A 14,956-nucleotide genomic window follows, 5' to 3' on the forward strand; every position below is an offset into this window, starting at 1 on the left:
GTGCCCCTTGAGGGTGTGCGCGAGATACACGCGAGAACGCTCGTCGATTCTACGGAAGGACAAATTTTTCTTTCGCACAAATGCCAGACGAGTGACGGGTGTCGATAGAAGAGGATCGATAGTCGAGTTTCGTCAACACTGATGTTCCTGTCGAACGTAAACACTGCAGCTCCTCTACGGCAGATTTCGGTGTAGAGAAAAAAAAAAGATGGGTATAGTGACTGTAATAACAGCTGCCGTAAAGGCTGCGACTATCTTGATCGGCATTGGAAAACTGACGATCATCCCCGTGCTAATAGCCTCCATGGCTTATTTCAATTACGATCTGGTGGATCCGGAGAATCATCCTAGGTCAACCAGGGAACTGAGAAAAGAATACGATTTTATCGTGATCGGTGGTGGCTCGGCTGGCAGTGTTGTTGTAAATAGACTCACGGAGAATCCTCAATGGGACGTTTTGCTTTTGGAAGCTGGAGGTCCCGAGACCGAGATCACCGATGTGCCTATCCTCTCTTTGTACCTGCACAAGAGCAAGATAGACTGGAAGTACAGAACACAGCCACAGGATTCGGCCTGCCAGGCTATGGTTGATCAAAGATGCTGTTGGACGCGTGGAAAGGTGAGAAGAAAATCTTTTTCATTAATCTTAACGAGACTGGTCAATGATACCTCCTTACGAGCTGTAGTTATATAATTGAATAATTGTAGAATCGTTGAAGCAAAGGTATTTGGAAAATTTAAATGGAAATTCGTGGTGATTATAATAATTATTATTGGAATTAAATTTGAGAAACTTTGTATATATGGAAAGTTGTGTTCAATCCATTTGATTGAATCCTGATTATTTTTATTTGGAGTTTCACGTACAGCAACCTGTTGCATTGTTGCTGAATGCGATATGGCGAACGAGAAATTCTTCCGTTTATTGCGTTATGGCGTAATATCTCGAGTGTCAAGTACGTAATACGAAATTGGGTCGGAGAGTGAAAGTAATTTCGGACCACGTTGCACCGTTGAGCTACTTGTTAGAAACGAAGAGTGCAGTACAGTGGACGAATTATCGTAAGGGTGTAAAGTCGTTGGGTCTAATTATTATTATTTGATTCGCTGGTTAATTTGCAGCGAGAAATGGAATATTTTTCTCTCGAGTCGATAGGATGAATATTTGCTCATTCCCTGTGCGTACGTGGTAATGCAAAACGAAAGTGCTTGATCCATGTATATACTCTGTGTAGAGTGTGTTTATTAATAAGACACGCACGTTTCAGAACTAGAGCGAGGTAAATTATGATGCATCGTCGTTGCCGAGGATGCTCATCGATGTAAACACGTTTTAGCTCTGCCATAAAAGAGTCGTGCATTTCACTTTTTCATTTCAGGTACTTGGCGGCTCCAGCGTGCTCAACACTATGCTGTACATCAGAGGAAATCGCCGAGATTTCGATCAGTGGGAAAGTTTTGGAAACGAAGGCTGGGGTTACAAGGATATTTTGCACTACTTCAAAAAGTCAGAGGACCAAAGAAATCCCTACCTGGCGAATAATCGCTATCACAAAACTGGTAAGCTAACCCAACTTTTCCCTCTACCCTTCGCGCTCGCGGCGAGAGAACATAACCTATCTCTTGCATCAATGGCATTCTTGTCAAGAGCACTGACCTAGCGCGTGAAATGTTAATACCGGTTCGATTGTTGCAAGCGCCTGCGCAGTTTTAATAAATCGAATTTTCATAGGTGTCGTAAGATGTCGTATACGTTCACCGGGAAATTAGGTCGGGTCGGAATGGCCAACCGTGGATAACCGGTTCTCTTAAAACACACTATTAAGTAATAAATGCCGAATGCGCAGGATCGATCGAAAAAGCGAATTTAACGTGACGAGACGCGAAAGGAGAGTTTCGAGAGACAAAATATCACATGGCTTTGGAATATTTTTCAGGCGGATATTTGACCGTTCAAGACGCTCCCTACAACACGCCATTGGGAGTGGCGTTTTTGCAAGCCGGAGAAGAAATGGGTTACGACATAGTCGATGTAAACGGCGACCAGCAGACAGGTTTCGCCTTTTATCAGTACACCATGAGAAGAGGCGCCAGATGCAGCACTGCGAAAGCGTTCGTTCGACCCATACAACTCAGGCAGAACTTCCATTTGTCACTGTGGAGTCACGTGACCAAAATATTGATAGACCCGAAGACCAAACGGACCTATGGCGTGGAGTTCGTGAAGGAGGGTAAGAAGCAGAGGGTGTACGCGAAGAAAGAAGTGATTTTATCCGCGGGAGCCATCAATTCCCCTCAGTTGTTGATGCTATCGGGAATAGGGCCGAGCGAACATCTGCGGGAACTGGGGATTCCAGTGCTGTACGATTCCCCGGGAGTCGGACAAAATCTGCAGGATCACATAGCAGTCGGCGGTCTCGCCTTTCTCATAGATTACCAAATTAGCGTGGTTATGGACCGATTGGTAAACATTAACTCAGCCTTGAGATACGCCATAACGGAGGATGGTCCCTTAACCTCCAGCGTTGGCCTCGAGGCTGTCGGTTTCATCTCCACGAAATACGCCAATCAATCCGACGATTGGCCGGACATCGAGTTCATGCTGACGTCATCCTCAACCAACTCGGATGGCGGTACGCACGTGAAAGTGGCCCACGGTCTGACTGACGAATTTTACAACGAGGTCTTCGGCAAGATCAACAATCATGACGTTTTCGGGGTTTTTCCTATGATGTTGAGGCCAAAGTCACGTGGCTTTATCAAACTCAAGTCGAAGAATCCACTGGAGTATCCGTTGATGTACCACAATTATTTGACCCATCCGGATGATGTTAACGTGTTGCGAGAAGGAGTGAAAGCAGCGATCGCTTTCGGGGAAACTTCGACCATGAAGAGATTCGGTGCGAGATTTCACAGCAAGCCGGTACCCAATTGCAAACATTTGCCTCTCTTTACGGATGATTACTGGAACTGTCTGATAAGGCAGTACACCATGACGATTTATCACATGAGTTGCACGGCAAAAATGGGCCCCCCTACGGATCCCATGGCTGTGGTCGATCCACAATTGCGAGTCTATGGAGTTTCAGGATTGAGGGTGATAGACGCTTCTATCATGCCGACCATAACCAATGGAAACATTAACGCGCCGGTTATTATGATTGGCGAGAAAGGCTCGGATATGGTGAAGCAATTGTGGCAAACTAGACAAAAACGTAGCAACGCTTCTGTCGCAGCTGCGTGACAGACTTTTATGTAAATTATAGCATTTAGTAATTTAATGATTTTAACGGGACCAAAAGTTAGGTTATAATGACTAATTTTTGTACTAGGGAATTTTTACAAAGCAGTCATGCGAAAAGGTTACAAACGCTTTTCTCTCATACACGGAAACAAGTGGTTTTAGCGATTAAGGCAAACATTACAATTTTTCTCATGAAATATTAAAGTATTGCTCTGATACTAAGGCAATTTTTCGAATTTTACGTAGCACCAAAATCCCTAGATTCTGAAATATGAATTATTACGGTGCGGAATGGTAAAATTCACCGCGTGCATGGACAACAAAAAATTGCCTCCTCAATCGCTAGATGACAATTGTTACCTATTTTAAAGCTATAATTTCGGAAAAACTACCAATTCCGCACTGTAATATTTATTATTCGACCGATTCTGCATTGTAAAATTGAAATATTGTCGTCTCGCAATCGAGGGAATCTGGTGCCATGTCATCGTGGCAATTCTTACAGTTTTATCTCCTCCGTGTAGCTGCGTTATAAACAAAGGATAAAATTTAATAGGCCAATGATGTTAAGATTATCAAAAGTTTCGTTATAACGACTGGTTTTACCACTAGAAGATTTTGACAAAGCAGTCAAAAAGATTAGAAACGCTTTTGTCGTAGCTGTGTAATAGTTTTAAATGTAAATGATAAAATGTACCAATTTAACGCATTTAATGACGTCAAAATAATCAATTTTGTTACCAGAGTATTGTGTAAAGGCCCAGTCAGCATTGCTTAGGGCAATACGTCGAAAACCGATATCATATAGTTATCATTTTTATACCTTTCGATCGTGTGAAATTTTAGTTTTCATAATGATAACTTTATTACTCGACCATGTTGACATTGTGATATCGGTTTTTCCTGCATTGCTCTGGGCAGTGTTGACTGGGAGTGGTCAAAAACGTAGCAACGATTTTATCGTGGCTATGTCCCAACTAGCACAAAGAATTCTTTCAGTACAGTCGTGGAGCTCCTTTTATGAAACAAAATAAAATATTCTCTCTCCAACTCTTTAAGAATTCTAAAGACATCTTCTAACACCATGAAAGTTCAAAAGGAACTCATATTTTGTCTCAATAAAATGGAACTCCAAAAGGATTCTCTTTTTACTAGCTGTGGTTATATCTCGAAGTAAAAATAACCAATTGTATACTTATATTTATTTAACTCCGTGTTGTTTCCTTGCCGGTATTAGAAAATCGTGGCAAAATGAACAATATCTATTTCCTCGTTTGGAAAACGTTATTTCGTTTCTAATAGGCAGACGTGGGATAATTGTGCAATGATTTTTAATCACAAATTATATTCATAGGCGGACCTTGTGGTGCTGCTGAAACGATGTCCTCGTATACCTTGGGTGTAGAAATTTTTCGGAATTTTTCGAAATTTATGTTTCATTTGAATGCAGATATTTTATCGAATAACGTAAGAGCGCTCAATGTTAAAAATAATTTAAGAACGGCTACTACCTCGCGGTCGCTACGGCTCGGCGAACGTTTCCCTTATATTCGCTGCTGTGGTGCAAATTCTTGTGTTCTATAAACTTAATATCATATACATTAAACAATGATAGCATTAAGAAATAGTTTATGTAAGTCAGATAATAACTTGGAGTGAGAACTATTTAATTGTTGCGTTAGGTTTCCGTTATTTAGATCCTAAGATAGACTAAATGAGCCATTTGTTGTACTAGTTACATAATATTTGTATTATACCAAAACCAAGTAAATAATGCATATATGTTTATCGTTAAAATTCGCATCTCGTTAAGTTTGCAATTATCTAATGCATCGGGCTTTGATAGGTGAGGCAGAAAAATGTAATGGGCGGGAAGGGTATCGATCAGAAACGTTAGAAAAAAAAAAAGTTGCACGAACCCTTGCCACGATTAGTCATACCACGTTGAAGACGTCTACTGGAACTAATTTACCATTGCGTCAGGCTGTCCACTTTGAAAAATAATTGCATGCGCTTTCGGATGTCGGCACGTTACCTCAATGTGGACTGCGAGATTTATTTATATAACAACAACAAAAAAATACATCAACTGGAGCTTCAACGTCCAGCTATCATATTAATAATTGCCCTGACCATTAACGACGGAGAGATTGCGCGTTAGTTTACATGATTTATAGGTTTGCCATTGGAGTTAAGAAGCGTGCGTTGATTATTTAAAGCTGCCTGCGACTATAGTGTAGAAAAAATACTATTGTTTTTAACCCATGTTATATAAGTCTTAATGGCATTATTACACGCATCGCGCGTATAGTTGATTTCCAAATAAAACTCGAAAGTTCGTTAGAGTGAACTGGGAAGAGTAATAGATAGTCGTCGGAATATTTGAAGAAAAATATCAATGCTATTTATGGCGAGTATTCAAAGATAATGTATGAGTTGTGCGTCTTCCTGGGAGAATATAATTTATATAATAGTGCGTCGAACAATAAAAAATTACTTTGCTACATACTAAGAAAGGATTTTGCTCAATGAATGTTTGTTGATGTATATATAGATAAGCCGTTTTAATAACACAGGGTGTCATCCTTCGAATAAACAGTCACATTTATATATATAAATATTTCCAATGGTTTGACATTTCCAAAAATTTTTCAGCTTCTCCGTTCTCACGTCTTTTAATCGGCCTTGGCTGAGGAGTGACGTTGATTTGTTCGATAAATGAAAGTAAATTTCACCTGCGGTATTAGTTGCATAACATCTGTTTAATGCCAATGCAAGGTCCGGCTGTCTTTTAGACATTATTATTATAATAAAAATGAGAAATTGACCCCCATTCCGACTAGTTACGTTTATTATTCGTAATTCATCGAGTAGCGCTCAGCGTTATTGCTTATAAATAGAATTTCCATAAGTGGCACGTTGCATTATCCACCTGTCGATCAATTCGTATTATTATCAATTTAGAGGCTCGCGGTTTTGACATTTATTTGCAAAACTATCATAAAAGTGTTCGAGTCGTCAGCTATTTAGCGTAACAAAAAAAAGTGCAATCAAGGTAGTATAGTATATACCGGGTGTCCGCGGGCGTGATAACATTTGTAAAATTGTGAAATTTGAATAGTACGGGAAATTCTAAAAAATTAGGGTAATAATTAAAATTTTATATATATTTTTTCTTTCGTGCAAATTATCTCTACTACCCTGAAAAATTTATTATTTCAACGTAAATGAATGGGACACCCTGTATAGAGGTAAAATCCGTTAAGAACCACAGCGCGATCTGGTAGTGAATCCATGAAGCGAAATCTTCCATACCGAACAGTCTTTCGATCCTCGATCTCATAAGATCGATAAGTCAGGTTTCTGTACGAAATCTATATACATAATTATTCTTTGAAAGAATTTGACGCTGATCTAAACGCGTCCGTACGTATTTGCGTTATTATCGTCATATATTTGCGTTTAAATAGTTGGTCGATCGGTGAAATGTTAAAGACGGTGATAAAAATTTGCGGGTAACAGGTCGTCGTATCGTATATATAAATATGTGTATATATTTATCTTGGGGAAGGTGCAATATGCAGATTTAACGATTATGGTAAAAAATAACGCCGTGAAAATATATGCGGACGAATGCAGACAAGTTTACGGCAGGCAAAGTTTTCTTAGCTTTCTACGATCATATATGCAGAGTAGGTAGGTCGTGTAAGTGTGCTTAAGGAGGAAATTGCTGCGGCTCTCTTTCTCGAAAACTGATCAAAATGTGAGGCACGCGCGGATTTGGTGAAATGCACGCAGGAACTGCTCGGCGTCTCGTCATTGATTTTGTAATCCGTTGAAACGTTCAGGAAATCCCAACCACCGTCGCTCCACTGTCAGGATGATGTACATTAATTTTGCGCACGCTAGGTAAATCGCACGCTCGCCTGTCGCGAAAATCCAACGAATTCTCGAGAATGAACGCGATTTCTTTCCCATTCGCTCTCGCGCATCAACGTCGTCAGAAACATATAAGTGGAACACAATAGAGCCGCTAGAATCCTCCTCGGAGAAAATAGCAAATAAACCGCCAAAGGAAATTGCATAATCAACACTCGAATTAACTTTTTCAGCCGATGCACGTGTCTACTTAGATTTATTACTTTTTATTACATTTGCATGTTCTTTAATAGCGCTGTCTTGTATACGGTGAATTAATAATTACACCGATCAGAGTGGAAAGTTTAATTTAATTATTAAAATTTCCACGATGGATCTTGATCAAGGTCTTGCGATTAAATGCAACAACTGTACTCGTTCCCGAAGAGTGCTCTGAATATGCATTGGTAGGATAATGAGGAATGTCGAAGAGTCTGAGGAAGATGGAGGAAAGGATGACTTTCTTTGAAGGTTTTAGCGCAATGCCAAGGTTGGAGCGAAGAAAACTATTCGAGAGATAAAAGTGTACGTAAAGTGTAGGTTGGTTGGACGGTGCAAACGGCCGAAATGTATATGGAAAGATGCCGGAATCGGGGGGCCTGAATGGCACGTAGACCGAGAAGAGAGAAAGTAAGTAGAGATAAACACAACGCGCGCGCCGCTTGAATCTGTACATGAAAGCAAAGAGAAAGACGGCGAGACATCCTTAATTTATACTGAAAAGAAAACGACGATTGGTTCGACCACTAGTCACGTAGGCCACCTGGAATATTTTGCAATACTCGCTAATTGATTTGGTTCAAAAATCCGCATTCAACGTATACGCGTGGCGTATTTGGACTTGGAATTTGCGAGATACAGCGATAAATATCTAGCGAATGATCGAACATGCTGGAAACTATATTTTCTTCTTGGGTGGATCGTTATTATTTGCCTCGAGAGAGATCAGAGTCTCTCTTCCGGCTGGGATTGAAAATTGAGGTTACTCGAATTTGAACAGTCACGTAGGACTCTTGGAATATTTTGCAAACGATTGCTAATTGATTTGATCCAACCCGCTTAGCATACGTATTATCAAAAACGTTTCTAAAAGGTTACTGGTCCCAATCTGAGACAGGTTGTTTTTTTTTTTTTTTTTTCGTGATTGGTGTTTACACGTGACCTGTCAAAATTTCTCAGTCAATATGGAGATTTCTTCTCAAGTTCCACTTTATTACGGTAAAGATGAGTTCTTTCCGGAACTCAAAATTCCTTAGAAAACGCCTTATAATTTTTAAATAGTTTAAGAAATAATTCTTTTGTACGAGCGTAAAATGAAATTTCGGTACTGTTCTAAAACAGTTCTCTATATACTTGCAAGAAGAATCCTTTTAGAATTACATTTTATGAGACAAAAAAATGAATTGTTTTTAAAGTCTCGTAGTATCAGAAAGTGCCTTAAGAATCTCAAAGAGTTCATAAAAAGTTTATAAGAGAGAATACCTATTTTGTTTCATAAAAAGATCTCCACAACTGTTTTAAATAATTAGGTTTTGCTGGCCTGGGATCAGTAAAGCATGAACGATAAATATCTCGTGAATCTGAAAGTGCCATGAGGACCTTTGCCGAGAGAAGGTATCGAAAAATTAGGCTAGTTAAGTTTGAGGACTGAGTCACGTAGACCACTCGAAAAATTTTGCAATGATCGTTGATTGATTTGGTCGAAAAGTTCACGCTTGGTGTACACACGTGGACTGTTTGGCTTTTGAATTAGCGAAGCATGAACGTTACGAATCTCACGAACGTTCGAAAGTATTATGACCTATATTTTCCTCTCGAGGATGATTATCGTTTACAGAGACCTCTGCGTTGCACCGAACTAAGAAAGACCAGCAAGATCAGGGACAACCTTTTGACACGAATTTAAAAAATTAGGTTAGTCGAATTTGAGAAGGAGAGCGACGACTGGGATGGAAAATTAGGTGACGCGTGGTTAGGTTATGCAGCTCCAACGTGAAGTTGCCATTGAAAGGCGCTACTGGGAGTCCAACTGGTTTTCACTCTCAGCATTCACCACACCGCAGTCGGTATCAACCGGTACTACTCGAGTTCTGTTGCCATTTTGCCGGTCAATCTAACGTAATTATTACTTATTTTTATGAAATACGTGCTAGAATTTGCCAAGTACAAAACTCGCCTTCCAATCTCCGCGAGTGACCAGTTGTTTGGTGCAAACGCCATCATGCTAACCCGTGTATATAAACATTGACAAGTGAAACGGGTAAGTTCTCTTATCTCTTCGAAGATTCCACAAAACTTCCAAACGCTCCAAATATCTTAATCGTTTATTTATCGCTCATATATAAATACTGGCCTCGCTTCTCTTCTATTTCTTGCGAGAGGTGTACAATGTGAAAGCCTTTAAAATTTTTTCCTATTAACCTGTGCGTTTCGGGTACCGGTACTTTTGAATTCTTGCGGTTTTAAAAGTGTCGACGTTCGAATCGAAAGCTATAATCGAGAAGGTCGAAAATTGTGTAAAACCGAATAGAGGAGCTACGAGTTATCGAGCGATGTAGCTGTGTCGTCGCGAGTGATTGTAAATATTTTCGTTTCTACCAAGCTCATTGTTAGTGCAAGCAGAGATTCCGTTTCGTAGCAGTGCATACAATGGACGCGATTTCTCAAGTTTTCCTTGGGAAGAAATCTAGTACGTGCTGGTTGCGTCTGTGGCACACGCACGACGAATAATAGTAATCTCGCGAGGAAATATTGTTTCTTAAGATCTGTAATGAAAGCCCGTACGAAAAAAATGAAAACTGAGAAGTAAAAAGGTAAGGTTTATCCTACACCAGAAATTATTCTCGCGTTGACTCTCTATTATTATCAGTCTTTCGTACAACCTCATATTTTCCTTAATACTACCATAGTTTCTTTGCATTCGTTATAATTTTATACTTCCGGATACGCGCAGATGGCAAATAAATACAATTATATATGAACGAGCAGAGGTTTACCATTGTCTTTGATAGCTTCCTAAATATTAAGAGAGTACAATTTTCAGGCAGCGCTACATTTGGCAGGTAAAAGTCAGGCGGAATAATCTTGGACGATTTTATCGAATGGCAAACGATTGGCTAATGACGGCTCGGGGTGGACATAAAAAAGGAAAATGCCGATAGGATTCGCTACTTTGGCTGGAACAACTTCCGTCGTAGGCCTCAGTTTAATTCCTCTGCTTGCGATCGGCCTGACAGTTTTACGATACAACAATGCCGATCCAGAAACGCATCCGAGTAACACCAAAGAGGTAATTATTGCAATGGTGAAACTTGAATTTTATTGCAAAAGAGCAAAGGAGCGACCGATGCGTATACATCCATCTGCCTTCTTTTTTAGTCTTTATACGCGGCAGAGTAGTTTCTCGCACAAAGCAGTGATTATCCTTTCATTGCGTTACCAATTAGAATCATAATGCGAAATATCGGGCAAGGTGGGAGCGTGTTTTACCGATGAGGTTATGTTGTTGTTGTTGTTGTTGGCAGTCGGTACGGCAGTACGTAGGATGATCGAGGTAAAAGAGGCTTTCTCCGGAAGAATTTCAAGTTTCTTTTTCCTTTCAGCTGCTTCGAATGTACGATTTCATCGTGGTGGGTGGTGGCAGCGCCGGTGCAGTGGTGGCATCGAGATTATCCGAGGTATCCAATTGGACCGTTTTATTATTGGAGGCTGGAGGTGACGAAAATGAGATTTCCGACGTGCCAGCCTTGGCAGGTTACACACAGTTATCGGAGCTAGATTGGAAATATCAAACCTCCCCACCAACTACCTCCGCTTACTGTTTGGCCATGGTAGGTGACAGATGCAACTGGCCACGTGGTAAAGTTCTAGGTGGTAGCAGCGTCCTAAATGCCATGATTTACGTCAGGGGTAACAGGTAACTCTAAACCAACAACGGTTCTTCAGCCTAACGTTCAAAATTCCATTGGACGACGAAGGACAACCGTTATATATATTAGGCAAATCGATCAATCGTTTGTCATATTTCAGGCTGGATTACGATACGTGGGCTAGATTGGGTAACATTGGCTGGAGTTACAAGGATGTGCTGCCATATTTTCTGAAATCCGAGGACAACAGAAATCCTTATTTAGCGAGAACGTCGTATCACAATACGGGAGGATACTTGACTGTGCAAGAGGCACCCTGGCGTTCTCCACTTTCCCTCGCGTTTCTCCAAGCTGGCCAGGAGCTAGGCTATGAAAACAGAGACATAAACGGCGAGAAGCAGACTGGATTCATGCTGGCGCAGGGCACGATTAGGAGGGGCAGTAGGTGTTCAACGGCCAAGGCCTTCTTGAGACCAGTGAAGAACAGGGACAATCTTCACGTGGCGATGAACGCCCATGTGTTAAAAATTCTCTTCAACGACGAGAAAAGGGCGACGGGTGTCGAATTTCTGCGAGATGGTTTAAGGCAAACGGTATATAATCAAAGTAGTTATTGAATAATAGTATAGGCAATGACAAGGCATGGAGGGAACTCGAGGAATTAATCCTTGGACTGTTTTCTGGATTTTCAGGTGAAATGTCGCAGGGAAGTTGTTCTGTCCGCAGGAGCAATTGGTTCTCCGCAACTGTTGATGGTGTCAGGAATTGGTCCCGCTGATCATTTAACGGACCATGGAATACCGGTAATATCAGATCTAAGAGTCGGTGATAACCTGCAAGACCACGTGGGCCTGGGAGGGTTAACTTTCATCATCAATGAGCCAATCACTTTCAAGAAGGATCGTTTCCAATCATTTCCCGTGGCACTGGAGTATATCATGAACGAAAGGGGTCCGATGACCTCTCCAGGCGTCGAAGCCTTGGCGTTCGTCAACTCGAAATATGCCGATAAATCAGGTGCTTATCCGGATATTCAGTTCCACTTTGCTCCGAGCTCGATAAACTCGGATGGTGGCGATCAAATCAGGAAAATCTGTGCTCTGAGAGACAGCGTTTATAACACCATGTACAAGCCTCTGGTGAACGCGGAGACTTGGACTATATTACCTCTTCTTCTCCGGCCAAAGAGTTCGGGATGGATACGACTGAAGAGTAGGAATCCCTTGGTGTATCCTGACATAAATCCTAATTACTTCACTCACCGGGAGGACATGGACGTGTTGGTCGAAGCTATCAGAATAGCCATGGCAATTTCAAATACAACGGCCTTTCAGAGATTCGGATCCAGGCCCCACACGATACCGATGCCGGGCTGCCAACGGTATCCCTTTGACAGTTACCAATACTGGGAATGCGCCATTCGACACTTTACATTCACGATCTATCATCCCACTGGAACCTGTAAAATGGGATCGAAACGCGATCCAACGGCGGTCGTTGATCCTAGATTAAGGGTGTACGGAGTGAAGGGTCTTCGAGTCGTGGACGCCTCGATAATGCCGATAATCGTTAGTGGAAATCCTAATGCCCCGGTGATCATGATAGGGGAAAAAGCAAGTGATATGATCAAGGAGGATTGGCGCGTTAAGAAGAGAATCACGGCTAGGTGAGATATCGAACTTGTCCGCGATTATAAAGCTATGGATTTGTTGCGTGAATATAGCTCTTTGGACTAAAAAATTCTCTCGATGATCAAGTACACCTTGGTCACTAACCTGAAGGATCTTTTAGTGGTCGACGATTCTATTTTACGTCCATTTTCATTAGCGGAAATCCAAGTGCTCCACAATTATCACTATAGAGGGGAAAAGAAATATTCGAAAATTATAAACCATTCGATTTAATTTTATTCGCTACAAAATCTTTTCTGCGATCATTAGTCGACTTTGATCGCTGGAAAGTGGCATTAAAATTGTATGGAATTTACGATTACAACGATCACCTTCGTGAAAAGTCCAACCAACAATTGTATTTTATTACACAACGTAAAAATATTATTGCATTCGCAATATCTGCTGCGTTTTCTGTTAAAGCTTAATAATTAAGGGAAGCATGAAGCAGGTATTCCGAGAGAATTTATGCAAAGGTATGACCAAAGAAGACATTATTTTTACTAATTATTGTTACCAACGCTATAGATAATTGTAATTATTACTCAGTCGATAGTAGGTAAACGCTAGAAATTCGGTCCTCTATAAACCGTCTAATTAATATTTATTTAGGAAAGTGCCATTGTTTCTAACAACTTACTGTATACTAAAATCAACTTTTAACTCAGCACTAATGTATTCGTATTTATGTAATATAGAAATTAGCAAATATACTTTTTTACACAGCTGTTGAGTTTTGGTTTCTCTTCTCAATTCTGATAATATGCTATTTCCTCGATTTGGACGCGCACCGACGAGCACAGGGTATAGAGAATAGAAAAGTAATCCGCGCGCACATTTGTAGACCAGACTAATTTCGCACCGCCAAGATCTTGAAGAGATTACGGCAGAGTAGCTCAACGGTATTAGAGGAGCGCGCTCGACTTATCAAGATGATCCACGAAGCACGAGACTCTAACTACTTTCGTTTTATAAGCAAACTAGCATGCTTATATAAGACTCGGTTTGGCGAATAAAAATCCTCATTCTCACGAGATCTCTATTAATCTGTTTTCTTCCCTGTGCAATTAAATAAATTTTGTCGTTTACATTCGATTCTCATTTCTGGATATACGTTCGCACAGTAGAATAATGTCGGGGATAGGGGGAACTTTCGTTTTTATCGTTTCTCGCGCTGTGTACAAAGAGGCGAATCTCGATTTTTAACGTACGGTTCGGTATATCTTTGCGCCATATATGCTTTACTGACCAATACGTAACGTAATTAGCTTTTGTGTAATAGAGGATGGAAGAGGGTGACAAAAAGAATCGTTTGAGTTAAGATCCGTACGTTAACTCGACTAGCGCGTAATAACTAGCATCGATTAGAAAGCAGCAGCTAGTCAACTGCATTAATCACCGAGTGCACTTGTGTTTTGTCGCCGGTGTGCATCGACGACGACGATAATGCGTGATCCGTAGGTGTAAAGGTGCGCACGTAATCGCGTGTCACTCGATCGCGCATATGAAGCAACAGTTGCTCGAATTACGCGGAAAACCGGACGTAACGTACGTTGAAAAATCGAACAGTGCGCCAGCTCTTGCGTCACGAAAATTTTCAACATTGTCGCTTACATCGATGCTTATACATATATATATATATATATATATATATATATATATATTATATACTCGCGCAGGCATCATTTTTTCACAACCAAAACTCGTTTCCGTCAACGAAACTGCTGTGTGCTTTATTACTTATTAGAAACCAGCATCAATTTTCCTGAACATTTTACGAACCGCGAAACTTGACGTTCGCATGATCAGCCTCTCCGAGTCTAATTAATCCGTCGACCACCGGAGAAATTTCAATTGACTTTCCAAAAGGTGAACAAACAATTTAAGAGAGAGGGGGGATTTTCAAAAGACGTTAATTGTTTCGGAGAGATCTTACTGGGTCGTTTGAGAAATAGAAAAACATGCGGTACGTTCCAGATAGACAATTAGACGAAGGACAGTTGTAAAAGTTGATCGAAAGAGGTAGGGAGGGAGGGGGGGGGGGGGGTTACGTTAAGCATCAGTAGAGGAGAGCCGTTGATAGAGTCTAACATCGAAACGAGCGTTTCGCTGACTGTGGATGGTTACCACACTCTTATATATCGGGAAGACAGGTGTGCGTGCGTTAGTGAGAAACCGCAGGAAGAGAATACTTTCACTGCCAAAGTGCGACCGAGAGTCTTCGAGAAGGACGATGAAAAGAGAGGGGGGGGGGG

The 14,956-nt window shown here is 40.9% G+C and overlaps 3 protein-coding genes across 4 annotated transcripts in view; 2 read left to right on the forward strand and 1 right to left on the reverse strand.

Annotated features, from left to right (window-relative positions):
- Flo2 (flotillin-2) overlaps positions 1 to 14,956 on the reverse strand; it is a 64,126-nt gene that overhangs the window by 31,749 nt on the left and 17,421 nt on the right. The window lies entirely within an intron of this gene.
- On the forward strand, positions 209 to 3,320 carry LOC136772134 (glucose dehydrogenase [FAD, quinone]). The gene is made up of 3 exons (XM_066724869.1): positions 209 to 619; positions 1,380 to 1,560; positions 1,938 to 3,320. Exons 1-3 carry the CDS (start codon positions 209 to 211, stop codon positions 3,242 to 3,244), a joined length of 1,899 nt encoding a protein of 632 aa, XP_066580966.1. The 3' UTR covers positions 3,245 to 3,320.
- LOC136772135 (glucose dehydrogenase [FAD, quinone]) lies at positions 9,227 to 13,415 on the forward strand. Of its 2 annotated transcripts, none has more exons than XM_066724872.1 (5): positions 9,227 to 9,975; positions 10,206 to 10,451; positions 10,765 to 11,078; positions 11,192 to 11,624; positions 11,724 to 13,415. In XM_066724872.1, the coding sequence occupies exons 2-5, from the start codon at positions 10,314 to 10,316 to the stop codon at positions 12,699 to 12,701; spliced, it is 1,863 nt and encodes a 620-aa protein (XP_066580969.1). In that variant the 5' UTR covers positions 9,227 to 9,975; positions 10,206 to 10,313; the 3' UTR covers positions 12,702 to 13,415. The 2 variants fall into 2 exon arrangements, with proteins under 2 accessions (XP_066580969.1, XP_066580968.1); XM_066724871.1 differs by having other exon boundaries at positions 9,227 to 9,422.

This window comes from Prorops nasuta, unplaced genomic scaffold (genome assembly GCF_024137725.1).
Source record: "Prorops nasuta isolate Cenicafe-Biocafe unplaced genomic scaffold, Cenicafe_Pnas_1.2 PNAS00003, whole genome shotgun sequence".
NCBI classification, from domain to species: Eukaryota; Metazoa; Arthropoda; class Insecta; order Hymenoptera; family Bethylidae; genus Prorops; species Prorops nasuta.